Source organism: Asterias rubens, chromosome 19, assembly GCF_902459465.1.
Source record: "Asterias rubens chromosome 19, eAstRub1.3, whole genome shotgun sequence".
NCBI classification, from domain to species: Eukaryota; Metazoa; Echinodermata; class Asteroidea; order Forcipulatida; family Asteriidae; genus Asterias; species Asterias rubens.
This window is the reverse complement of record NC_047080.1, coordinates 8,488,959-8,516,511: the sequence shown is the minus strand read 5'-3', so window position 1 is coordinate 8,516,511 and position 27,553 is coordinate 8,488,959. Positions and strand designations below refer to the sequence as shown.

At 40.2% G+C, this 27,553-nt stretch overlaps 1 protein-coding gene across 1 annotated transcript; it reads right to left on the bottom strand.

Moving 5' to 3' along the window:
* Window positions 1–281: 281 nt before the first annotated feature.
* LOC117303164 (helicase SKI2W-like) lies at window positions 282–27,321 on the bottom strand. Its single transcript, XM_033787286.1, has 23 exons — window positions 27,279–27,321; window positions 25,795–25,922; window positions 24,830–24,936; window positions 23,680–23,797; window positions 23,155–23,344; window positions 21,621–21,925; window positions 20,589–20,717; window positions 20,214–20,359; window positions 19,323–19,469; window positions 18,692–18,776; window positions 17,228–17,334; window positions 16,659–16,805; window positions 16,130–16,223; window positions 14,469–14,681; window positions 13,802–13,912; window positions 12,796–13,026; window positions 9,499–9,774; window positions 5,991–6,376; window positions 5,380–5,590; window positions 4,097–4,207; window positions 3,429–3,647; window positions 2,643–2,783; window positions 282–1,327 (listed from the first exon to the last, which is right to left on the bottom strand). The coding sequence occupies exons 1-23, from the start codon at window positions 27,319–27,321 to the stop codon at window positions 1,127–1,129; spliced, it is 3,846 nt and encodes a 1,281-aa protein (XP_033643177.1). The 3' UTR covers window positions 282–1,126.
* Between the last annotated feature and the right edge of the window lie 232 nt (window positions 27,322–27,553).

Genomic DNA, 27,553 nt, shown 5'->3' with positions numbered 1-27,553 from the left:
GATCCACACAAGTATCACTCGAAATTGCGTGGTTTTCCTCGTCAACAAACAAGGCCATTTATGGGAGTCAAATTTTTTACTCCCATAAATGGCCGAACGTGTTTGTTCGCAAATTAAAAGGAAAACCACGCAATTTCGAGTGATACTTGTGTGGATCAATATATGTGTGTGGATAATTGTATTCTACTTTTTAAACATCTTTCTAACCATATGCATTTTATAACAAACGGTTACCAACGCTTTTCAAAGACCAACTCGACCGACCCAAGGCAACGTGTTCCTTTAAATCAGCCTATAAACATTAATACCAATAATAAAAATTTCTCCTTAATTTTGACAAAATTCATTGGATGTTTGAGTCTCTAGAATTTGATAAAAAATACCAATAAATAATATCTAAAATCTGCAGGCTAAAATCCCTGCATTTACAGGTCAAATTACAACAGAAATAAGTAGTAATTTTTTGATAACCTATTACTGTAAATTGTCTCCAAATAATTTATCCAAAATACTTTAAAAACTATTTTTCGATCACTTAACATAATATTCCTTCTGCAATGGGAGACTTTGGAACACTTGGTGGCAGCAGACATACCAGATAAACTTCTATTGTTATGCAATTCTGAGTATGCGTACATTTCTGAGAACAATGGAGTTGTTGCCGAGTGTATCAAAACATTGGACTCTAGCTTTGGTATCTGATCAGCAGAGTGTGGGTTAGAGTCACAGTTACGACACCTGTGTCCTCAAGCAGCCCCTCAACCATTATTACTGCGTCCTTCGTTGATCCCAAGTGTTCTGTAACGCACACAAAAGAACCCAGTGCGGTTGTCGTACAGAGAAGAAGTTCGCCCGGTGTTCCTGGTCTGAGCGGCTGCATATTGCGACACAGCACCTTGTAAACCATTACATGGTGCTATAAAGGCAAAGGTCTCATACTTAAAAAAACTTCACTAGTATGGTAGGTGTTTGTAAGTTTGTGGTATCCACAAGAAAACTTACCTCACCAACCCTAATAAAGTGTTATTTGATAACACTTATTCTCAAAATGTTTATGAGCAAATAAACCAAGTACCTTGTTTTGGCCGAAGCGCCATGTATCAAAATACACTTACATGAATCTATGCTATTGCGTGTATAAACTTGCAGCAAAGACAATATCTCTCTTGATGAGTTGCGAGGCGTCGTCCATCTTCTGAAACAGGCTCGGATCCCCCACGATGCGCGCAGCGCTGCGCACATCCCGACAAACTTCATCTAATCGCTGGATGGTCCGAACGATGATCCCCTCAGAGACGTCCGTCAGATTGGTGATTTCAGAAAAGGGCTGTCACACAAACAAAAGAAAAGAATACAATACAACTGTACCCAAAACGTTGAAATGGTTCAAATGAATAACTGGGTGTGACATGACCCTAAACATGAGGCAATTTACAGGCAACCAGTTCCAGGCAATCTCCAAGAAGAAAAGGCATTCACATTTTAATGTACACCTATTTATTTCTGGTGGATGAAAAGACAATGTTCGAAAAAGGACTCATGCTACCAAAGTGGTCTTGTAGCATGCACAGCAGTTGGTTACCTTCAAGTTGCCTCGTGTAGAAATTTTAAAAAAGTGCTTGCACTTCAAAAAAGAAAAGAAAAAAAAAGTTGCCTGTGTGACAAGGCCCTACTATACTATTAACCTCCACCTGTGACGTCATGCCATTGTTCTATCGCTCCATTATTTGGAATGAATTGTGTGATGGCTACCTTTCAACAATATTACACCGTTCCTGCGAAATAATGGAGCCCTAGAACAATAGCATGACGTCACAAGTGGAGGTTGTCGACACTGGACACTATTGGTAATTGTCACAGAACAGTCTTCTCACTTGGTGTATCTCAACCAATGCATAAAATAACAAACCTGTGAAAATTTGAGCTCGATTGGTCGTCGGAGTTGCGAGATAATTATGAAAGAAAAAACACACCTTTCTTTCTTGTTAACTATGTCACTTCAGAGGGAGCCGTTTCTTACAATGTTTTAAACTATCAACCTCTCCCCGTTACTCGTCACCAAGTAAGGTTTTATGCTAATAATTATTTTGAGTAATTACCAATAGTGTCCTCTGCCTTTAAAGCCATTCGGCCCTTTCGGTAAACAGTGTTGTCCAAGGCCCACACTTTGTGTACCACAACTTCTATATCAAATAACAAACCTGTGAAAATTTAGGCTCAATCGGTCATCGGAGTCGGTAGAAAATAACGGAAAAACCCACCCTTGTTTCTGCGCGTTTCGCCGTGTCATGACATGTGTTTAAAATAAATCCAAAATTCTCGTTAACGAGAATTTATATTGTTTTGCTGTTTTCTCAAAAAGTAAAGCATTTCATGGAATAATATTTCAAGAGAAGTCTTTCACCATTGCCTTCTGTAAACCCTGTAAGTTATTTGTAAATCTGTGAATTTATTTTTTTTTTTTCTGAACCGAAAGGGTCCAATGGCTTTAGGTCACATAATGCCCTCGGTGTACGCGCCATTAGTAGGATACGAATGGCAGAAACCTCGGGCATTATCCTATACTGATTGTAAACAAACTGCTCTTCCGCCCACACATTACCCAGTATATACACATACTTTGTTCTTATTTGGAAACCTACCATTCCTCTGGCCCACTCATACACCACTTGTGTGAGGCCAAACCTGAACTGATCCACAAAGTCTGTTATTGATAAGTTCATGCCGCATTCATGCTGGATCTCTGCAAGTCGCTTGGCTTCTGCTTTTATCTTGTCCACTCCCTGGTGAAAAAAACAAAAATGACTTCAACAAAAATAATAATAATAAAACAGTATTTTACAAAGGCCCACACTTCGTGTATCACAACTTATATATAAAATAACAAACCTGTGAAAATTTAGGCTCAATTGGTCATCGGAGTCGGGAGAAAATAACGGGAAAACACACCCTTGTTTCCGCACGTTTCGCCATGTCATGATAGTGTTTAAAATAAATCCGTAATTCTTGACATCAAGAATTGATAATTGTTTTAATGTTTTCTCAAAAAGTAAAGCATTTCATGGAATAATATTTCAAGAGAAGTCTTTCACCATTACCTTCTGTAAACCCTGTAGGTTATTTGTAAATCTGTGAACTTTTTTTTTTTTCTGTTCCGAAAGTGTCCAATGGCTTTAAAGCGCTCATATCAGTCACTCAAGGCACTTCAACATTCAGTATTTTCCTGCAAGGTATGAGGGACTACGTTTGACTTATGAGACCTACTCCTTTTACATATCACCATGTAATGGTTTACAAGGTGCTGTGGCCCATTATACAGCCAATCAAACCAGCAACACTGGGACGAACCCACTTTCTTTTCAATAAGTGCACTGGGTTCTTTTACATGTGTTCCAAACTTTTAGAGAACCCGAGGTAGAATATCCAACCTGTTTAAGAGACGGTGTGAGTTCAGGCTCGCTGCAACGCCTCTCCTGGAACACCATGCAGGACAGCAAGGCAGCAATCTCCTCAGGAGGCAGCCCTGTAAGGATGCTCTGAAACACCAGCTCAGTGATGATCAGTTCATGGTTACTGATCTCACGGGCTACTCTACCCTTTAGCTGGATGGTGTTGGAGGCGTCAAGGAAACGCAGCTGCTGCAAGACCTGCCAGATAATAATAATAATAGACAATTTTAAATAATGCAAAACATAACTGAAAGAAATTTCGATGCACTTGACAAATCCGAAACACTTTCACACCTGGATTGCTTCACTCCTGAGCTACTTTCAGCTTAATTTGTCGTAAAGCTTAACAAAACAACAAAAGTGAAAAAAAACAGCAATGTTTTCATGAGAGTCGCGTTAATCTGTTAGTTTTTGTCTTGCTGAGAAGAAAATTATTTTTGGGAAATTGTTTAACTCATTTCTCAAAAACTAAAGCACCTCGGAAAGTGACATTTCAAGGGAAGCTTTCCACCATCATTAACTTCAAACCGTGTAAGTTGTGTCATACAAAAAGAACCCAAACCCTACAAATTCGCCTTTCTGAGAGTCCTCAGTTTCAGAACCAGAATAAATGAAAGGAAATAAAAAAATTATTGGACTACACTCACCTGAATTCTTTGGTAGTACTCTGGGAGTAGATGAAGACTCTGGTCTGATAAGAGGAACCTGAGATGGTTGAAGTCTTCCTTCAGCTTCATACGATGACTCATCACATCGAACTGAAATCAATAATCACAAGAGGTTCGTAAAACTCTATGTTGCTATTCCCACCCAGTACAATTGACTCTCGTTACAACAAGAGCACTGGGACTGGCCAGGGTCCAATTTCATGGCTCTGCTTACCGTAAGCACAGAATCCGCGCTTACGGAAGCAGGGAATTCCTAGCTTACGGCAAGCGTATTTCACAGGTTAGCAGCGAATTTTGGCCTCTGTGCATGCGTACTCTGCGTTACCAGGGATTCTACGCTTACAAGGCTAGCGCAGAAATTCGGCGCTTGCACGTAAGCGGGAATCGTGATCGTAAGCGCAGAATTCGGCGGTAAGCAGAGCCATGAAATTTGGCCCTTATTACCTCTTTACAGTAGGAGTGTTGTTATAAGAGGACAGCAAAAAAGAAACACAAAGCAGAAATGAGCTCCAGGACTTCAGAATAAATTTGGAAACGGAACATCTTACCAATAATGCTCTTAAAACCGCCTAACTACCTCCTAAAATTTTGATCCAAGTTTCAGACTTTTTGCATGGTGGAAATAGGATATTGACCCCTTGCACACGCGTCACACGCAACGACTGATGCCACGCTCACCATGTTGGTGGGCAGTTAGGTTTACGTGTATTAACGCCGCGTCGCCTAAAATGCACACTTCACTGCATAACGCACGGCATAGAGTTATATATGAAAACGCACAGTAAAATTGCCCACCAGTATGGCCCATTCAAGATTTTTCTGATGATGACGTCAGGTGAAATGGGTCAATAGAAAGGTTTGCGGTAACACCATGTAATGACTATCTCTAATGAGTTGGGTTGGTTCTGAAAAGAACCGTTGGTTTCAACGGTCCAGAAGACGACCAGAGCATACTGATCGAAACGTCGAGTTGAAACCAACGGTTCTTTTCAGAACCACCCAAATTCATTAGAGATAGTCATTACATGGTGTTACCACAAACCTTTTTCATATAGTAATGTTGTTATATCAAGGCAGCAAAACAAAGAAACACAAAGTAGTAATGAGATTCGGGACTTCAGAATGTACTCTTTTATAAGCAGAACTTTTTATAACGGTGCTCTTTATAACGAAGGTTGACTGTATAGCTAAAGAAGTTTCAAAGAGGGGCGTCGTGGGTGGAGCCAAATGGATCGGTGTATTGCACGGAATCTACTACTCACATGTTCCAGGAAGGTCGGGCAGTTGAGGCAGCTATACTTGTCCAGGAGGCTCTCTAAGGAATCTCTCTCCCGAAACTTCTCCACCAGTTCCAGGTCTCTCAGATGGAAGTCCTTGATGGGGTCTAGAGCTTCCAGACCCTGGGGGTTTGCCTCAGTAATCCTGAGCAGCTCCTGGGTGGCTACACTGGTGGACTGGCTCGGCGGATTGTCTCTGTCAAGAAAATAAGAGATTTTATTGATATTAGTTTTGTCAGTCTCCTAACGATGACAAGAGCAAGCTAGTGGAAACGTTGAGACCAATGAAGAACGCACTCGGTGGCAGTTAAGTTAACTAATAGTCCTCTCGATCCACTAAGCAAAAGTAGTAGTCCCTGCTAATTTCCTACCTTCCGCCCAAGTAGTAGTTAAAAAACAGGACATTTCTGGAATTCCAAAAAATCTAGTTTTGCATTAGTAGAATATAAAGCAAGACAAGTTCTTAAAAGAACATAGTCTACCTAGCAAGTAAATATACACTGGTGTTATTAACCACAAACCAAATGTACATTGATACCTCACCATGCAATGACTCATATGAGAACTTGTATTGAATTGAAGAAAATTAAAGATACCTGAATCTCGGAATCTGTCTCTTCTTGTAATCGTCAACGATGCGGTCGCACATAATCTTAATCGTAACCGTCGTAATAACACCGATGTCTTCCCCGAGTAGATCCACCACCGTGTGGCCGCAAGGACCCTCTGGCTCGAACAGAACCTCCTTCCTGAGGGGTTCTACCCGAGCTCTAGAGGTATCCGGAGATGTCTCTGTCGACTTGGCAATCTCTGGTGAGGTTTCTTGATTGCAAAGGACCAATACTTTGAAAGTCCGCTCTTTGCTGGCCGTGGACGAACTCAGGACAACACCGAGGGCATTTCGATGCTTCTTGGTGCGTACGATGACCACTCTACCTCCAGAGAGGGCTTTCACTCCTAGAGGATGTGACGCGATCAGTTTCTGTAAAAAAAAAAAAAAAAACGGAAAAGGCCACACAATTAGTCTCTAACTACAACTACAAGGTCCTCTGTGTACATCACAACATTTGATCCACTTGGAGAGTGCAAAGCGGTTATTGTGAAATGCGCTATATAAGAATTTGTTAGTATTATTATTCAGAGGGGACCATTTCTTACATTGTTTTATACTATCAACAGCTCTCAATTGCTCTTTACCAAGTAAGTTTTTATGCTAGTGTAGTAGGGGTAGAAAATTCATTGTGTTATTATTCAAGTTAGTTAATTCCAGGTTCTAGTTAATTGCTTTTCCTGTTTACATTGTCCCTTCAGCTGTTTTATTGCACCCCTGTACATGTAGGTTGTTATTTCTTAGAAGTCTTTTGTTACATGTTGGTAAACAGTTTCTTAATCCTTTGGTAGTGTAGTGACCCATCCAGTGCATTGTATATAATTATAATCAGATAGCAGCCTGGCAGCGAAAGAGGAACACTGCACACTTATGTGTTCTCTCATCACAAGTTTTAACTTCTACGATTAATTTGCCATCTTCAAGTATTTTCTGCTATTTTGGACTCGGTATCCTAACGCCATTTTGATTTTAATTTGTAACTTTTCTTTGGCACTGTGTTTCAGTTTTAGTTTTAATCGGGTTTAACTGTGTTTTGTATTTTAGTTTTGGTTTTTGAGTTTCAGTTTAATATCTTGGTTTAGGTTTGACAGGTTTAATTTAAGGTTTATAAGGAAGAAAGTTTAGATCCTGAGTTTGGTCTAGAGGTTTTTATTGTTTAATACTGCTTTTGTTGATTGATTTATAGTCAATAAAGCTATTTTTTATTATTTTGTTGAGAAACCTACACTTTGAGTCACTGTTCCTATTTTTGTGCATCTCCTCGCGTCTTAGCCCTACCGATCTTGGTTTTTCTCATTTGTTCAAGCGAGTGCCCCCATAGTTAGCATTTTTATTTAGCTTTATTCATTTTTTTTCTAAGTGTACCCATTTTCCGGGTTACACTAACAATTATTTTGAGTACCGTAATTTTCGGATTATAAACCGCGCGGAGTATAAACCGCACTTCCTCAAAATATACAAAAAAATATTTAATGTCGGCGTATATGCCGCGCGGAGTATAAACCGCGACCAAAAAAAAAAAACATGAAAACAAACTAACCTCAAAACACGGAAGTGAAGTACGCAAACCTGCCGCGTTACGGGTGATTTTTTTATTTCACACTATCAGTCCTGAATTATCCTTTGTTTCCATCAACAACCCTTTTCCAGAATTTGAATTTATATTTTGATGATCGGTTGTATTGACCATGTTTTGTGAACTTCTTTGGCAACAAATCTCCGTGAATCAAAGATCGGTCGACAACGCACACCTAGAAATAGTTGAACTTTGCCCTGCATCGCATCGCCCTCTGTTGACAAAAGTTGTTCACGTTTGATTAGACTTGGCCACAATCCGCGAAGTGTGGGTCAGACGTTCAAGCTATGTGTTGTACAATAGGGAGCCGATCCGTCCGAAGTCTAGCCAAGATTTTATGAATGGAACTACCACCGGCCAATCATCAAACGGCCAATCACAGCATGCGCACAAAGGGGCCGTGCTTGTTTGCGGTCCTCTTTGTGGCGATGTGCAGTGACGGACGGGCGGCACATCAGTCAGTCTTGTATAGTTGCCACAATGCGCGAGTTGCGTCGTAATTACAGTTGAAATGTATTTAAGTTTACACTATTGATCGTAATTGAAAAGATCTATTATAGGATAGCAATCTTTTTGCAATCTTTTTTGCGTGAGGAGCTAGCCGCTCTGTTTTGCAGCGACAGCGAAGACAGCGACTTCGAGGGTTTCAATTGGTAAGAAACCAGATAGATCAAGACATCCAACAAAACCAACAGTTCTTTTCAGAGCTACCACTACTTCCAAAAAGAGATAACCGTGCAAAGTGAAATAATAAAATATTAAAAAAAAAGTGGATTACCTGGCCCCTGAATAAAGAAAAATCCCCTTATTTAATAAACACAACCCCTGTTGAATCCCGATAAATTATAAAGTTACAAAAAAATACCTTTGATTAATAAACCAAATCCGTTCGAAGCCATTTATTAAAAAACAAAAAGAGAGAACCTAAAAATATTAATAGTAATAGTATAAGCGGTATAGCATGCCCGATTATTCTGGCATCCATTTAAATCCCCAAATCATTACAATTAATAAAAACCCTTTATTTAAAACCCAACAAGATTTAGCATTAAAAGAACCCTTTATTTAAAATCACGCCCAATATTGTGAGACCAGTAACAAATAAGAAACTCTGCCCTTCAGAGAGTTTACACAAGTGCCGCTACATGTTCAAGGTTAATGGACTCAACAATGAGGGCGGTTTGAACACGTTTTGTTTGATCCCAGGCGCGGCATAGTTCTTTGTGTACGTTCATTCACCATTCTGATGTTGTGGTTGAGCTGAAGAAACCGCTGGCTGTCACGAGTGTAGCCTGGAAGTCTGACGTCAGTATGTAGAGATCGTAAGATAAATAGACAGGGGACCAGTCTATTTCGCTCTCACACGAGTGCAGCCTGAATGTCTGACGTCAGTATGTAGAGATCGTAAGATATATAGACAGGGGACCAGTCTATTTCGCTCTCACACGAGTGCAGCCTGAATGTCTGACGTCAGCATATATATATTGCTAGGCTAAATAGACGGGGACCAGTCTAGTCTGAGTTTCGCTGAGCGAGGGCGCTGACGGCGGTTGATTAACGTTTTACAAAGGAAACACGGAATACAAATGGGGTGGGATTTTCAACAGGACTTTGTCATCACACAGGCATGTTTTGCAGGTTTTTGTTCTCGTTTCTTAAAAAAAATAATATTTAGAATGTTTTACATACGATCTTTCTTTTTAAAAATGCCGTTTTTTCTCTTAAATATTTATATGTCGGCCTACAAGCCGCCCGGAGAATAAACCGCAGGGGCTCAAAAAAATGTCAAAATCAACATATAAACCGCGGTTTATAATCCGAAAATTACGGTAGTTACCAATAGTTTCCAGTGCCTTTAAGCAGCTTTAAAATTGGGCCCCAAATATCTTAAATGAAAATGAAAAAAATTAAATCTAACCTGGAGCTGCATCCTGAGGCCCTGAAGCTGTCTACAAGTCTCGTAATATTGCTCCAGGTCCTCATTACACAAGTAGCAGCTCAACTCCTTGACATGAACCATCTCCTCCTGGACATGTCGCAGCTTCTCCTCGTAGACCTTCGTGTCCTTCCTCGTCTCAGACTCGGAGAAGCTTCGTCGCATCATGTCTTCGACCCGGAGTTCTTCCACGCACAGGAGGTTAAGGATCATAGTGTAGGTCAGACGGAATCGGGATTCGAGCTGAGTCGGTTTACCCTGGGTAGAAAAAAAGACACAGCAAACTCGAGCACAATTCCCTTGGTGTTTGAATTACTCCAAATCCATACGGCATTTGGGGTAATTTTTACACAAGTTAACAAGGCTTAAAGGAAAGGTACACGTTTGGTAATTAGTCAAAACAAATATTAACTTAAAAACTGACTTGGTAAGGAGTTGATAGTACAGGACTTTGTGGGAAACGACTCCCTCTGAAGTAGCATAGATTTTGTGAATGAGCTAATTTTTCACTAAAATAATAAAAGACTTCTAGCTAGAAGTCTTTTATTCCTATCTGAGAGCACACAAATTCGTCCAACAAGTGTTATTCTTTCATCATTTTCTCGCAACTTCGATGACCAATTGGGCCCGAATTTTCGCAAGCTTGTTATTTTATGCATATGACGGGTTACACCAAGTGAGAACACTGGTCTTTGACAATTACCAAACGTGTTCAGTGTCTTTAAGGGAACGTATACCTTTGGTTTTTGGAACCTTTCGATTGTTTGCAAAAACTACGTTTACTTCCAGAGTTGGTCTGGAATTTGGTATATAATGGATGGTTGGAGTCAGAAAGAATAAATTTAATTCTGTTGCACATGTGACCAGGCACTTTAAGTGACTGCCCCCTCTTAAGTTAACTAATTGTTGACTTAGCAGCAGCCCACCTGCTGAGGGTCTTATTTCCCAGGGCATGGTCAGTGTGGTCAGCCCCAGCTCTACCCCAGGTATAGTGTAGCTATTGTGCAACTAAGTCATTCCATTGCAAGTTATCATCGTGTGTGCAAGTCATTTTTCCAAGAGTCTCAGAGCCATTCCAGTTTTCAGAGTTATTCCCATCCTTGTTATGTAAGTACCAAATCTTTCTTTGTTTCTTATTACTGCTAGACTACAATCCATATTTGTGTTTATTATTATTGCCGTTTCTGAGGAGATTCCTTGTATTTTAAGTGGGTTTGAATAAGTTTCCTTTGTCTATACAATTGTAGTTCTTTGCATTTGTTGTTACTTTTGTTTTAGTTTGGAAGCACTAATTAAGCCAGTGTTTTGCCCAAACTTGTCCTTTTTGGATTGTCTCTACTCTGTTTATATTTGAAACAGTTGAGAATAATGTTTCCATGGATTAATTTACCTTGCTATATGGAGGAAGGAAAGAGTTCTTTTACAAGTTTCCTTAAGAAATAGTTTGGTTTATTATATTTTACTTTACATTTCATTGAAGATGGAGTGTACAGTTATTTGTTGTTTTAGACTCTCCCATGTCCATACTTTTAGTGTGCATGTCACAGAGAAGTTTAAATGCATGAGTTGTATGGATTTCATTTCATTATTGGTTTTTCTTGTTAATTGATTTACCTAGTTCATTGCAAAGTTCTTGCTAGGATAACCTTGATTGAGTCACTTTCGATAATTGTTATTATTCTTTATTTTGCTCTTTTTGCCATTCAGGTCTTTCAGTTATGATTAAGTTATTGTTTCTTTTGTACATTAGATTTCTGTGTTTCTATTCCATGAAACTTCAGAGATTTACAGTTTCTTGTGTAAGGTTCTAGCATAGACCCCACATGAGATTCTTAGTGTTGTATGCTATGGGTTGTTTATTGCAGAGATGTAGAGATTAAGTAATTAAGTACACCAGCTATGGAATGTCCTAGGAACTTTCAAGGTTCATGGCTGTGTGTTTGGTTTATTGACATAGGTTTAGCTACATCACACAACTCTGTGTTGACCAGTATCAATACTGTGCTGTGTGTGTGAGGGCATGCTATAGTTAATTGCTATGTGATCACTGCACAGGTGGCTTACATCCAGAACCACTATCTAGATTGTTTATGTTACAGCCATGTTGCTAGCTCATTAGTATGTATTTGTCTTTCTGGACAGCTGTGTCTATTGTGTATAGCAGTGTTAAAACTTAGTGTTCTTAACTGTACTCTTGGGTTTTCGTGAATATTTAATAAGGTGGACTGAGGAACTATTTTATCTTTGGCTAAAGGGTATAATAATAAATGTGTTTCTCTATTGTAAAAGTTATCTTCTTAAGCTTGAGACATTTGCTATTTGCCATAGAACTTTAATGTTTCAGGTTTGCTTTGGTTATTTTGATTTAATGTTTGTATTTTCTACATTTCTATTGTATAATCTTATGTTTGCTTATAATCTTTTTCTTTTCTGTTCTTTTATAGACTTACTCATCAACCCTTTTTTTTTGTAATCTTTTGTGCTTGTGAATAAAATACTTGTATAAAGAACCAATCTTGTCGGGTCACACACATAAGATATTTGTATAGTGCCTCTGGGTCTTCATTTAAATAACTACTTCTTGGTCTTTTACAGAGCCTAAACAAAGTCTAATTTAAGCCTCAGGGCGTCTCAACTGAGAGTCAGCTCTAGCAGAACTAGCCTGAACATCTGACGTAACACTTTGAGCGTTGAGGGTTCAGCTGAACTCGTGCAAACAAACCTTTGACCTTGCATTCATTTCACATGGAGATTTGCAGACAAATCCTAAATATCAAACATTACATGCATGTTCATGTACAATATAATCAAACATTATGCATGCTGCATGCAGACGATCGAAAGTGCAGCTGCCAACCCTCACCTCGGACCAATAATAACACAGATATGGAAAGCGTACGACACTGCATGTTTATTAGATGAAATCATTGTATCCAATGAAGTCAAAGGGTCTTGTGACCAGCCAGACTTGTTTCTCTTTGCTGCCAGGCCCTTGTAAATACAAATTGATTGTCTAATTTTCCATGAACATGTACATAGATAGCACCCGGTGATGCACTTGCGATTGCGACGCAGCAGGCGCAGGCGATGTGTTTACATTATTTTAGGGCGCCACCATGGGTCTAACATTGTACATCTTAGCGCCCTCTTTAGTCTGTTTCACTTGTAGTTAATTTGCATAATTTATTCAAACCAACTCGATTACAGTCTGTAAAACCAGTGCCTGTCTTTATCCTTGCGGATAAAGACGGGGGACCAGTCTATAGCAAAACCTCTTACCAGCATCATCTTAAACAGTTCTGATGTCTCAGGAACATCCCCTTTGCATAGTATGATGACCATCCCTGTTGTGTCTAGCCCACGACGACCAGCCCTGCCCGCCATCTGGATGTACTCGCCTGCCAGTAAGTTACGCATCCCTGAACCGTCAAACTTACGGATGGAATCGAAGACAACTGTCCTGGTAGGCATGTTGACTCCCATGGCAAAGGTTTCTGTTGCAAACAATAGCTATAAAACAAAAAATAAGTATACGGGATAAGAGGAATTGCAAGCAGAGGTGCCAATATGTATTTGGTTTGCGGTAACACCACCCGAGTCTCCTGACGAAGAAGTTAATGACGATCCACTATAAGTCCTGGGCCCAGTTTCATAGAGCTGCTAAGCACGAAAATTTGCTTAGCATGAAATTTCTTCCTTGATTAAAACAGGATTACCAACCGAATTTCCATTTTTTTGCATTTCCTTGTTACTGGAATTCAACTGTTGTATGCTTATCTTGAAAATCACATCGAAACTTGGTTGGGAAATCCTGTTTTTATCAAGGCAAACATTTCATGCTAAGCAAATTGTTTTGCTTAGCAGCTCTATGAAATTGGACCCTGGTCGGTTTTCTACCTTCCGCCCAGATGTTAAAAAGCAGGACAGTTCTGAGAACCGAGAAGTCTCCCAGAATCTACTCTGCGGAAGTATAGAAAATAAAGCAAGACAGTTTCTCTAAATGACAAACTCTTCCTAGCAAGTAGATACACACATGGTGCAATACCACAAACCAAATAAATATTAAATCACAAGTACTTTGGGCCTTGTCAAGTGAGGCAACTTTTGCAGGCAACTTTGAGGCAACCATGCTGCAGTGCACCATGAGTAATTGTTTTTAACAATGTCTTATGATCATTAAGCAAAATATGTAATCAACTTAGATCTCCAGAAGTGAAGTTCTGTCACTTCGTCAAGATGGTGTTTTGGTTATATCAAGAAAGTTTTGTTTAAGAAAAGCTCCTACCTTGACTAGACCTCGCTGGAAGAGTAGTTCAATGACTTCCTTCAGGATTGGAAGAACTCCACTGTGATGTACACCAATGCCTCGTTTCAATAAATCACGCATGTGAAGCACCTGTACATACAAGATGAGAAGTCGATAAGAAGACTCCCAAGATAATAATACCAATAATAGTGTCTCCTTATAAAGCGCTCATATCCCTCACTCAGTGATGCTCAAGGTGCTTCAAAATTCAGTATTTTCTGCAAGGTATGTGGAGCTTGGAAGTATGAGACCTATTCCTTTACATATCACCATGTAATGGTTTAAAAGTAATAGTAATAATGGGCATTTATAGAGCGCCCTAACACTGGGTACCACAGCGCTTTACAAGGAACTAAACATAAAGCGGATGGGAAAGACAGTTGGTCCTTTAAACGAACCATTGAACAGGAAATGTTTGAGATGACTCTTGAAAAATTCAAGTGACCCAAAGGAAAAAGTTTGATGAGGAAGACGGTGATATCGGCGATAACTTAAAAAAAGTGACCAACATTTTAAATGACATTTTCACAGGTCATTTTTATTGTATACATCTACATTAAAATAATTGAACGGTTTAAAAAAAAAAGGTATACTTTGCCTTTGAATTTCACAATGGGCATCTTATTAAACGATTTGTCAACTTTACCTGTGGTAGCATACGATCGCTCCCTTTCAGACGCTCCACGCATTTCTGCACAAAAACGTGAATCTCGCTCTTCTCATTGGTCGTCGTGAGATCAAGGGTCGTGAGGGCCGAGGCGTTCTCGTCGCAGCGTTTCTTGGAGAGGGTAAATGCCACCAATGGAAGCTGTTCTCTTTTACGCAGCATTTCAATGATGGATAAATAAACTGCCTTGTCCTGTTCAAGAAACACATGAACGTTATCGTAAAAACGGGGGTATTCATATAAATGCGTTGGTCTCAGATTTACTACGATTAAATGAACACAATTAGTGTCTATTAAAAAAAAAAATTGGGGGGGCTAATCACCCTTACTTGCAGCTAAGAGCTGAATTGCGAAGGATGCGGCTACAACGTGTTCAAGAAGCAGGCATGCAAGGGCACCTTTGGCTGCCAGCCACATCAACCCATTATGACCACAAACAGACAAGATCGAAAGTGTTTGATTTTTCCCGAGGGAGGAAAACCGGATGGTCTGGAAAACCCTCGTGGCACAGCAGAGAACCAACACACAACTCAACTTACATATGGCCCTGGCCGGGAATCGAACCGGGGTCACCTTGGTGAGAGGCGAGCGCTTTACGCACAAGCCAACCATGCAATCCTGCCATTGTGTGAACAGACTGTGGTCAGGTTGGCGTAGTGGTATCTTTCCTCGCCTTCCACCTCTAGGACCCCAGGTCTAATCACGCTGGGGGCACTGCGTAGATTGGGTTTTCAGTCGCTACTTGACTGCTTTGGTTTTCGCTGGAATATTTCTCTGGGGTTTTCCTCCCACATCTAAAACTGAAACTTCTTCCTTCTCTTCTCTCCATTGGTTCTTGGCTAGTACAGTTATTAAGTTTGCTTATCCAAGAGTCTTTAGAGTTCTCGCTGGTGGGTTTATTCAACTAGTGATTGGCAGATGGTCAACATGGCCCAATTTCATTAAGCCTAAAAGCATAAAAACCTGCTTAACAGAAACTGGGTAACAGCAAAAATTCCATAAAGTTCACATTGCTGCAACTGGTGACACACTGATTTTTTGCTTAGCAAAGAAATTTGCTAAGCAGTATTTTCTGCTTAACAGCTTTATGAAATTGGTTCCAGGTGTAGAATAAATGCACCCAGATACAAGGGGTATAAAGAAAATCAACAAGAAATGAAATCACCTAAACTGGTTAACTTTATTTCCGGGAGCTAGTCACAAGCAATGCACATTGGCTTTCTGGAAGTTTGTATATACTCAGCGCCTTGAGTACCTTGTTTGGTAGATACGTGCGCTATTGACCACTTGCACGCGCGTCACACGCAGGGACTGATGCCACGCTCACCATGTTGGTGGGCAGTTAGGTTTACGTGTATTAACGCCGCGTCGCCTAAAATGCCAATTCACTGCATAACACATGGCATAGAGTTATATATGAAAACGCACAGTGAAATTGCCCACCAGTATGGCGCATTCAAGATTTTTCTAAATACGACGTCAGATGAAATGGGTCAATATAAGACTTCGATATTATTATTATTATTATTATTATTATTATTATTATTATTATTATTATTATTATTATTATTACAAATCTTCTTGACTGGCAACCTGAATAACCTCCGCAACATTGTTTAGGGATTTTGGTTACTACTTACACCTTTGGGTGCTCCATGCCGAGCTCCTTTGGCGCCAAAAGACGCAGAGGATTTACTCTCTCGTTCTTTCTTGGCATCTACTGCTTTGTGGTAACTAGGATGGGGAAAAAAAAAAAAAATGGGCAGATGAAAAATATGGCCATATTCAAATTGGATATTCTATAACTGGGTATCCTAACTGTTCATTGCCGCCAAGCGTAGTGTTTACTACCGTGATGGTCTAAGCCCAACCAAACCCTCACTCCAATTATTTTGCGAACAGAGCTTGAGTTTGATGGGGCCAGACTGTTACACCAAGAAACACTCAGTGGCGATAAACAGTTAGAAAATGTTAACTTTAGCATACACATGTATAAGTTATTTTTAACCTTACTCCGATGTGCATGAAGCGTATACTCGGTGCTTTCCCGAGTGCAAATCACCTGGGTGGGAATTGAACCCAAGACCTTTGCATTGCTAGAGAAGATGTCTTACCACTAGACCACCGAGCTAGCCCGATGGCTAGAGGCAAATACTTTAGCATACTCACCCCGATGTGAGAAATTTCTTTGTGGAGTCAACGATGAGGAAGAGCTCTTTGTTCGTCTTGTTGCTGTTTCCTGTGTACAGAAAATGTTCCAGTGGCACCGGCCGCTTCAACGTACTGATCACGTAGATCTTTCTTCTTTTGATGCGTCTAAAAAGTACATCAATCAAAAAGGTTTTTTTCAAACATTAAAAGTGATAAGCCATCAATGCAAAAAAAAACTTCCTCTAAAGGTCCAGAAAAAGTAAACTTTTAAGGCCTATGTCACACTGCAGCGATAACGAAAACGATAACGATAACGACACAAAGAAAACGCATTCTATTGGTTGAATTGCTCCATGCAGAATACGCCCACACTTATTCAACCAATCAAGGTCATGCATTTTGTAACGTTCTCGTTTTCGTTCTCGTTATCGAGGCCTGTGTGACCGGGCCTTTGTACACCCAGCGTTCTCCTTTACTGGACACCATTGGACACCTTTAGTGTTTTTTAAATTTCATCCCATGTGGTACCCATGTTATCCCACTCCTTTCCAGTCTGTTTCAATAACCCAAACCCAGTTGCCCCTTACCCAACCCAGTCGGCAAACTGCATGGTGTTAGGCACAGTGGCGCTAAGAAGAATGATCTTGACATGAGCAGGTAGCATGATCAGAACTTCCTCCCAGACCACTCCTCTCTGTAGAGCAAAAGAAAAAGTACAAGACGGTGAGTCAAGATTGCTATACCTTGTAGGAAAAAGACAAATATTGCTGCAAACACAGTCAAATAATTATACATCAAGAGAAACTGACTGGGTAAGTTAAAAGGGAAGGTACACGTTTGGTAATTTTCAAATACCTGTGTTCTCACTTGGTGTATCCCATCATAACCATAAAATAACAAGCCTGTGAAAATTTTGGCTCAATTGGTCATCGAAGTTGCTAGAAAATGATGAAAGAAAAAACACCCTTGTTGGACGAATTTGTGTGCTTTCAGATAGGAATAAAAGACTTCTCGCTAGAAGTCTTTTATTATTTTAGTGAGAAATGAGCTCTTTCTCAAAAACTACGTTACTTCAGAGGGAGTCGTTTCCCACAATGTTTAATATTATCAACAGCTCTCCAATGCGACTTACCAAGTCAGTATTTAAGTTAATGTTTGTTTTGAGTAATTACCAAACGTGTACCTTCCCTTTAAATAGCTTGGGTTTGAACAAAGAAAAATTTACTTGTGCAGGACTTGAACCAACTAATAATAATAATAATAACATTTATAAGGCGCACAGTATCAGGAATGGTATCATTCAAAGGCGCCGGATACTAGCAAGCAAACAAATTGAACAGATGAGTTTTGAGGTTGTGTTTGAAAGTAGATAGATCAGGGCCCAATTTCATAGAGCTGCTAAGCACCAAAATTTGCTTAGCATGAAATTTTTTCCTTCATAAAAACAGGATTATCGACTAAATTTCCGTTTGTTGCATATTGCTTGTTACTGGTATTTAGCTCTTGTTTGCTTATCCTGAAAATCATGTGGAAATTTGGCTGGTTATCCTGTTTTTATCAAGGAAGAAATTCCATGCTTAGCAAATTCTTTTGCTTAGCAGCTCAATGAAATTGGGCCTAGGTGTGTCCCTCAGCTCGTCTGGCAAGGAATTCCATAGACGCGGTCTCCGTAACTTGCCAGATGAGTTTTGGGAACATAGAGTATGTGTGAACTACCTCCAGTATAATGTACCAGCGCTCAAACAAATGAGCTATCCAGCTCTACATTGGCGGTCTCCCTATTAGTCAGTATCTTTATTCGGGGGTGTCAGTCAGAAACTTCTCTAGATTGTCAGCGATAAAAAATCTACCACCTTTTGAAATGAAATTTTCACAGGTTTATTATTTTTATCTACATTTGTATAAGCTTAAAACAATCAAAAGGTTCTAAAAACCAAAGGTATACTTTCCTCCCTTTCAGGGATCATTTACTCAAACTAAAATTTGCAAAACTTTGTGATGCCAGAAAGTTTGTAAACATAGTGATGCCATGAAGAAATTCCATTTCCTACCTCAGAGTCATTGATATAGTGAACTTCATCAAAGACGACCCACTCCAAGTCACGTATAACATCAGATCCATTATAAAGCATCGACCTACAACAGACAAAAAGAACAGTAACCAATTCGTGCAGAGGTTTGTATGCAATGGTTTACCTGCGCAAAATTTCATACAGCTGTAGGGAACAGCTTTCCAAGTTTCCGCTAAATTTTGTTTTTATGAGAGATTGCCTATTATTTTAAGGCCATGGATGGCCACTCCAAGGTGAGGGCTACATGTACACTGAACTGATTTGGGCTATCAACCCAAATCAGCTGCCACCAGAGGCAAGTCACCACCTACTCCTTGGGCTGAAACAGGATTACGGTTAGGGTTGGTATTAAAGTTGAAAGAGAGATTTATTGAGTCCAATATTGGTGGGCTAGGGTTAGGATTAGGATTAGGGTTATGGTTTAGGTGAAGATTATGGTTATGAATGATTAAGGTGGAGATAAGGGTTAAGGTGAGGGTTTCGTTAAGGGTCGGGGGGGGGGGCAGGAATGAAGTGTACATTTCTACAGCTCAATATTGGTGGGTTAAGATTAAGATTAAGGATAGGATTAGGGTTGGGTTGACAAGGGTTGAAAATAAACTGTACATACCTTAGAATCTCTGTGGTCATGATGAGACATGAGGCATCCGTCTTGATCTGGACGTCCCCTGTTAATAGACCAACATCTCCGAACGTCTCCCGGAAGTCACGGAACTTCTGATTGGACAACGCCTTGATTGGTGATGTGTATACGGTTCTGTAAAATCAACATTGATGACAAATTCAAACGTGGCTTAGGAGGTGAAGGATGCTTTCATGTTTTCAAGACCAATCGAAACCTCAACATCGTCACTACTGTTGCACAAACGTTTTCTGTAATGATTGCATCAGGGATACAAAATAAAAACCTGGTTTTATGCTAACATCGTTGAGTGATAATCACTCAACATTTAATTAGGTCTGTGGCCGACCCACTCTCTGTGGGCCTGCTCATCAAGTAAGGTAATTGCACAAAAGGGGACTTAAGTCAAAGAGCAACTGGTCCCCTCTCGTTCTTCTTTGACCTTGTGATAAGTCTAAAGCCCTGTTCATACTTCATGCGACCGCGAATGCGAAGCGAATTTGACGTGAATTTGACGTCACACCCTACTTTCGCAGTGATTACTCGCAAGGGAGTAGAGCAGAGTTCAACTGTTGCGAATTTGTGACGTCAAGATTCGCTTCGCATTCGCATTCGCAGGAAGTATGAACCGGGCTTAACTGTATGTGGTTAAGGGCGATCGTGTAAAACATGCATGTACTAAGAGCGTCCTACTACAAGTGATAAGAGGTCTTTAATAGGCATACACGCAAGGAAGTCACTTTTACGAGCCAATCAGCATCGATTCTCAGTACATTTCTACCAGGGGTTAGTGACGAGAGGTATCATTACGGTGCACTGCCCATGGTAGCAAGTCTGCCTTAAAACCAGAGTAGCGACACAAACTGTTTCAATTCTTACTTTGTGAGATGCTTGAGTGACAGAGCGATGGCGTATTCAGCGACTACCGTCTTCCCGGCCGAGGTGTGAGCCGCTACAAAGACACAGTCATGCTCCTCCATGTGGATTATAGCTTGCTTCTGGAATACATCCAACTCAAAAGGCCACTGTGTAAATAATGAGTTAACAAATCAAGTCTTTATCAAATTATGCAGATTTGAACATTGTGTGTGTGTGTTAGAGTATCCGTGGGGTAACAGGTAATGTAAAGATTATTTATTTGCAACCATAATCGGGTTGGATTCGTTATAAAAATATATTAAAAGTTACAAAATACATCACAAAAACTTTAAACAAAATGCCAATTTATTATACAAGACTATTATTATTATCGACCTCTTTGGCTGGTGCTGGAACCCGTTTATGGAAGTCATCTACTGGCGATGAGGTGTCTACGTTGACGGCCCATTGTTCCTTAGAAGAGTCTGCCTCAGCTTGCCTGGAGTGTTTTGCAAAAACCATTTCCTGCAAGGGTTGTTGAAAAGTAATAAGGGTTTTATCAAGTAATAAACCACGAGGGAAACTAACTGGGTAAGGTTTTTAAAAATGGTTTGGGTTTGAACAAAGACAATCTGACTAGAGCAGAACGTGAACTAACGACTTTAGGATGAAAAACCAGCGCACTTCCAACTGAGCTATCCAGGCCTATGTTGGCAGTCTCCCTTTTAGTCAATATCTTTGCTCAGGGGTACCAGTCAGAAGCCGTATAATCGTAAGCTGAGGTTGCGTGAACGCACATAGCTCTGTGTTGTAGTCTCGGTGAGGACTTGGAAATTCCGTCCGTACACTTAAGGAAACTCCTGCTCTTCAACAATGTTAAAAACAATGTGTGAGATGTATGTAACTTCACATAATGTTTCAAGTCTCTACATTATCTGGACCTCTTTGTTCTTAAAGTCAGTGGACACTATTGGTAATTGTCAAAGCCCAGTCTTCTCACCTGGTGTATATCTACCTATGCATAAAATAACTAACCTGTGAAAATTTGAGCTCGATCGGTCATCGGAGTTGCGAGATAACTATGAGAGAAAAAAACATCCTTCTCACACAAAGTTGTGTGCTTTTAGATGTTTGATCTCGAGACCTCAAATTCTATACTTGAGGTCTTGAAATCAAATTCGTGGAAAATTACTTCTTTCTCGAAAACTAAGTCACTTCAGAGGGAGCCGTTTCTCACAATGTTTTATACTATCAACTTCTCCCCATACTCGTTACCAAGTGAGGTTTTATGATGATAAATATTTTGAGTAATTACTCATAGTGTCCACTGCCTTTAAGTCCACACTTTCGTATATAATGCTTGTATCTATGTGTGTATTTGTAAACTTGCGAAACCTCTTCATTCCCTTCTATTCAAAACTTCTTTACCTTTGGCAGCATCTTGTCCAAACTTTCCACAGCTTCCGTGTTACCCTCGCCTCTTGCGGTTGATTCCGCTTCAACTTCATTCTTCATCTCTTCATCTCCGTCAATCAACTCAAGATCACCATCATCATCATCATCATAATCATCATCATCATCTATCGTCATCAGATCAGTTAGTTTGAGTATATGTGGCACCGTCCTTAGTGATGTATTTTCAGTGGAGGGTGGTTGGATGGGATTGCTGTCTGCCGCTGGTTTTAGGTCGAATGCCATTCCCTGATCTAAGCCTGGTGGGGTGCTCAGGAGATCTGCGTGGGATTAATACTAATAATAATAATAGTTGCTTCTTATATCACACATATCCATGACTCAGTGGCGCCCAAAGCGCGTCAATATTCAGTATTTTCCTGCAAGGTATGAGCATGGTATGAACATAGAGTTATATATAAGAACTAGAGGGCGCACTGGTGATGCTTCTTGCACAAACGCGACGGGACCGCAGGATGACAAGCGCGCCATTCTGTACGCGTGTCAAATCTGAAATACACGTTTGAGTCTTTTGTTATTGAACGCTCACGCGATGCTGTTCAACTTACAAAATGGCCGCACAAACACACGCTGTGAGATGGCTGTTTTGTCAACTTAAAAAATGGCCGCCTGCGCGCATACCGGGGCACGTATGTAGGCCAGTGCGCCCTCTAGTTCTTATATATAACTCTATGGGTATGAGAGACTAGGTTTGAATTATTAGACCTACTCCTTTTTATTGCAAACCCCCTTCTCTTTTACTGGGTTTGTTACGTGCGTTACACAACACATGGGAACAGTAGCTTTTCAACCAATCTGAAGAGCAAAGCATCATAGTTATGTGTCTTGCTTAAGAACACAGATGTCGATTACCGGGACAATTAATCAAAAGTCTAAACCTAGGCAGATGATCAATTGGTTTAGAGCATCAAACTCAATTTCTGGTGGTTAATCCATCGGCGTGTGATTCAAATCGCGGTCATGATACGTGTCTCCGTGAGCAAAATGCTTTACTATATTTGTTTCTCTTCACCCAGGGGTATAAATGGGTACCTGCGAGGGTAGAGGTTGATAGTGTGTATGAAAAAGCCTTTGGAGCGCCACGGCAGCTTGGGCTGTATACTCCCCAGGGAGCTGAGAAAGATAAAAGGAATGTAAGGCCGTGTCCGAATTGGTGGCTACGGCTGCGGCTACGACCGTTGCCAGGGGTGTTGCTAAGGGCGTCCTATACTTCAATGCATGATGACGCGGCGATCCGGCCGTAGCCGTGGCCGTAGCCACCAATTCGGATCCGGCCTTATTGGTCCAATGACCAGGACACTAATGAAAAGCTCATCGGTGCAATTACTGTAAAATGCGGTATATAAGCACTAATATTGTTATTATTATTATTATCAAAATATAAGAAGATGTAGAGATTGAAACAAAATGCAATACAGATAAAATTACTTTCTGCAAAGTTGAAATAAAGTGTGAACAAAAAAGAATAAACAGCTCTTTCAAATTGTACCATTCTCAAAGTCGATCTCTTCTTCGCCCTCCCCTCTGGCATAAATGGTCTCTTCCGACGGCTCATCCATCCCACCTGGCCAGAATGGGAAGTTTGTGGAGCTACCACGTACTGACTGGGTGGGAGGCCCTGGCTGCCGACTGAGGGACAGAGAGTTCTTGGCTGTGGAGGCTGTGACCGCTGTCCTGACCTGACAGGGGGATAAAAGAAAGTACAAAAGGGCACAGAGATATCATATTAAGGAGACCACTAATATAGGGCTAGATATCTCAGTTAATCCGGAGGTCGTTGGTTCAAATCCTGCTCTAGTCAGTTTTTCTTTGTTCAACCCCAAAGCATTTAGAAACCGTACTTAGCGGAAACAGAATACCAGCCAACATTCCAAAATTGAAATGATTCTCAAAATGATTTATACTATCGAGAGCTGCTGAAGGCTTCTTATTAAGTAAGGTTTATAACCGTAAATTTTAAGAATGATTACCAAACAAATGTCTTCCCTTTAAGCAGGAACATTGCGCGCTTTACCTCTTTGAATCCCATGAGTTGCCCTGTAGTCTGGTTCCGTTCCACCTGTAGTGTTGTTTGTAATGGACATGATGACACCTCAAACAGGCTGTGAGGGTCTGCTGTGCGAGGCCAAAACCTTCAAAATGGTCAGAAAAAGAAAAATGCATTTGTAGTAGACTTATTGCACATTATTCTAATATCACATTTCCTAAGATCAAAGGAAGACCAATCCCAGCCTATTTCTATACCATCCGCCTGGGTAATAGTTAATAAGCAGGACAGTTCTTTTCAGAACTGAGAAGTCTCCCGAACCCCCGAACAATCTACTCCGCGGTAGTAGAACAAAGCAAGACAGTCCTCTGAAAACAAACTCTACCGCAATTGAAATAAACATTGATACCTCACCATGCAATGCCTCAAATCCTATAAATCTGAATCTGAATCTGAATTTTATAGTCAGCAAAGCATCCTAAATGGAAACATCACATCAACTTTTTGTACAGAAGACAATGAAGAAATTTAAGTTGTAGACGTGGGAGGAAAACCTCTATTGACGCCTTGCACGCACGTCACACGCGGCGACTGATACCACGCTCACCATGTTGGTGGGCAAGTTAGGTTTCTGTGTATTAACGCCGCGTCGTCTAAAATGTGCACTTCACTGCATAACGCACAGCATACTCTATGCATAGAGTTATATATGAAAACGCACAGTGAAATTGCCCACCAGTATGGCGCATTCAAGATTTTTCTGATGATGACGTCAGGTGAAATGGGTCAATAGGGAAAACCTACGCAGTATAAAGGTAGGGACTGAAAAACCCAATGCACATGCAAAACTCAAATCCGGGTATTAAACCGGGTTCCATAGAGCTGAAACGGAGGGACAGAGCCCACTGAGACAATCAGTGGCCATCTGAAAGTTATGATTACATGGTCAGTTGTGTGAAATCTACCATGGCAACCACTTTACACAGGCTGACCCCACTCCCCCCCCCCCCAATCACTGAGGTCAAACAATGGAAACGCGCATGCACGTATGCACCACGCATAAGTCTCACCTCTTGATTGGTCTTTCTTTGACCTCAATGATGGCACTTTGTGCTTGTAACATCATTGGGAAAGGGGTATACACCTTAGTAATTTATAAATGGGAAAATGGTTTTACCTCTGAGCTTTTGTTACTTCATGAATCGGCAGTTTTTCAGGTCGATTCAGGAATTGCAGCGTCTTGGTTTGAAGGTCATCCAAGACTGGTGGTAATCCATTCGGTAACTGGAGAAAGAAACAATGTTCAGTGGAATCTTTCGATATTGTTGCCACCTTAAGCATAGAGGTAGATTTAGATCAACCTTCATGGATTCAGATTAAATACAGGTCTTGAACTTGAAGGGGCACAGCAATTTTCCTCTGGTAAGGGGCACTTCTATGAGAAGTATGGGAACCTCGCAGAGGGCACCACAGCAAAAGAAACAGGGCACTACGACATTTGGGATATTTCTAGGCCTGTGAATATCAAAATACGTAAACAAACAACCATCAATTCAACTATTGCGTTGTAAAGAAATCTATCAGCTACATTAAGGTTTCTTTGCAGGGGCAATCCTTACAAAACTTGGGCCGATTGTTAAGTTGAGTTCGGAACAATCACTATGTGCAAAGTTGTAGTTGGTTTTGTCTGCGTGTCGGACAGTTAGGCAGATTCTAGTTATAGTCCAACTTAAATTGGGCATCCAACTTTAGTTTGACATATTCTATAGACGATTTGACCTGTGACATCACATGTTTACAAAAGAGCCACAGAGCCTGGACTCCCTGCAGGCACGATTTGTACACAGCTCAATGGAAGAAAACATAAAATCTTATATTTTATGGAGATTGCACTGTCTAATTCTTATCAACTTTTGATATGATGAAAGGGGGGCACATCTCAAAACTTGTCCAGCTTTTACTTTCATAACTCTTGGTTTTATGTGGAAATTGTGATACAAAATGTCAACTTTCCATAGGACCAGTGCAGTATCTTGCCTGCCAGAATACTCAAAGAATGTACAAGGTCACACTTATCGAAGTAGGGGGATTTCAACTATAATTGTGCCGAATCTACATACAAATGACTGCATAGAAACTTACCGTACTGAGTGGCGCTAACCGTGATGATGGAATGTGGTCCCGACTTGGGACCGCTGTCACCTGACCTGTTGATCCAAGCTCAAGTAACGTGAAATCAAGCCCATCAGATGCATCCTTTGGAGTCAAGTCTGTGTTTTGAATAAGTTTGGAGTATAGCCTAACTTTAAAATTGATTCAATAGATTTTTCTGTTAAACTAAACTTTCCAAGTTCTGAATACTTAAAGAAACATTACAGAATTGGTTTTGCTAACAAAACAGTTGCAGGCAGTGTAAGCACTTTTTATGTAATCCACCATATACATAAACTGACAAACCTGTAGAAGTTTGAGATCGATCGGCCATCTGGGTCACGAGAGAATAGTGAAAAACCGATGACACATTTTGCATGACATCTCGGTTTAAAAAAAAAGAATAAAACGCTCGCTGAGCGATAAACTCCAAACAGGAAATTAGTTTTGTTTTTTTCTCATCAATTAATATGAGCATTCAGACAGAAAATTTCAATTTTATCATTAGACCGTGTAAGTTTTATGTAAATCTGTGATCTTAGACAAGTTTTTTTTCAAACTGTTCCAACAAATGCAAAGATGTTTTCATCGAGTTAAAATATGGGAGAAATTACCGTATCCTGCCATCGCTTTTGTATTTGTCTAGTTAATAATAATAATAATAATAATTATTAACTCAATTAATAGCTAACTCATTATTATTAATAATAGTTAACTCAAATGAAACATTTGGTTAGGTAAACGTTTGTGAAAAAGTGGTGGACTGGCAGGATTTGGAAATCTTCCTGAAATTTGTTTAAAATAAAGTTCATCCAAGGACTGATACTTCTCGGAGGCAAATGGAGGCGATTGCCTCCATGTCCCAGGCCCTGGTCATGCTGGTCCCCTGGTCATATGGGTGCCCTTGAAATTCTCTAGTCAAGCTAGTTGAAACAATTTCCTCATATAAGTGGCCCATAAGTAAAGTAGTGCCAACAAAATACGCTGGACTTCCTCTACATTATCGCAACTAGACTTCCTCCAGCATATTTGGCACTATCCTATGTTAAGAAATTACTGTATCAAAACACCTGGCTAGGATACTTAGTGCAGAAGTGGAGCTACCTCTTGATTTACTATGCGGATATTTAGCCTGATTTTGCCTTCGCTCAGTAAACCGTATAAAGCCTGAACAGCAGGGAACATAGACACATCACAAGCTGCAACATGATGATGGAGGAAGGAAAGAAACTTGGTCCACACACTAAACTCGGTTAGCGTTGCAACTTGCATTGCATTGCACGCAAAAACTTAAAAAGCAACTTTGTTGTCGTCTGCAACTTTATCGGCTACCAAACATACGAAGAAATTTAACAAATGTTGGTCAAAACACAGCCAATATTTAACAAAACCTAAACAGCCAACCAATAAATCCTTCTCATATCGAAAAATTTAGTTGTATGAATGGAATTTATGAAGAAAAAAGCTAAATTTACCGAGACGATATTTCTCTAACTTGTCCCACTCGGCGTCTGCCATGTTGTCAACTGTCATATACCTCTCGGTGAGGGCGCTGTTTAAAACGAAGAAGTTTTTTACCTTTTTTGTAGTTGGCACGTGCACCGCGAGGCAGATGTGCTAGCTTGCTGGCTTCAAATAAAAAATTTAAACAACTTAACAGTGAGCGCGAACGGAATTAAAAAGTGTGGTGTTATTACCTCATTTTCAATTGCAATGTTTTCATTGAAATCATAAAATCTAGTTTATTATC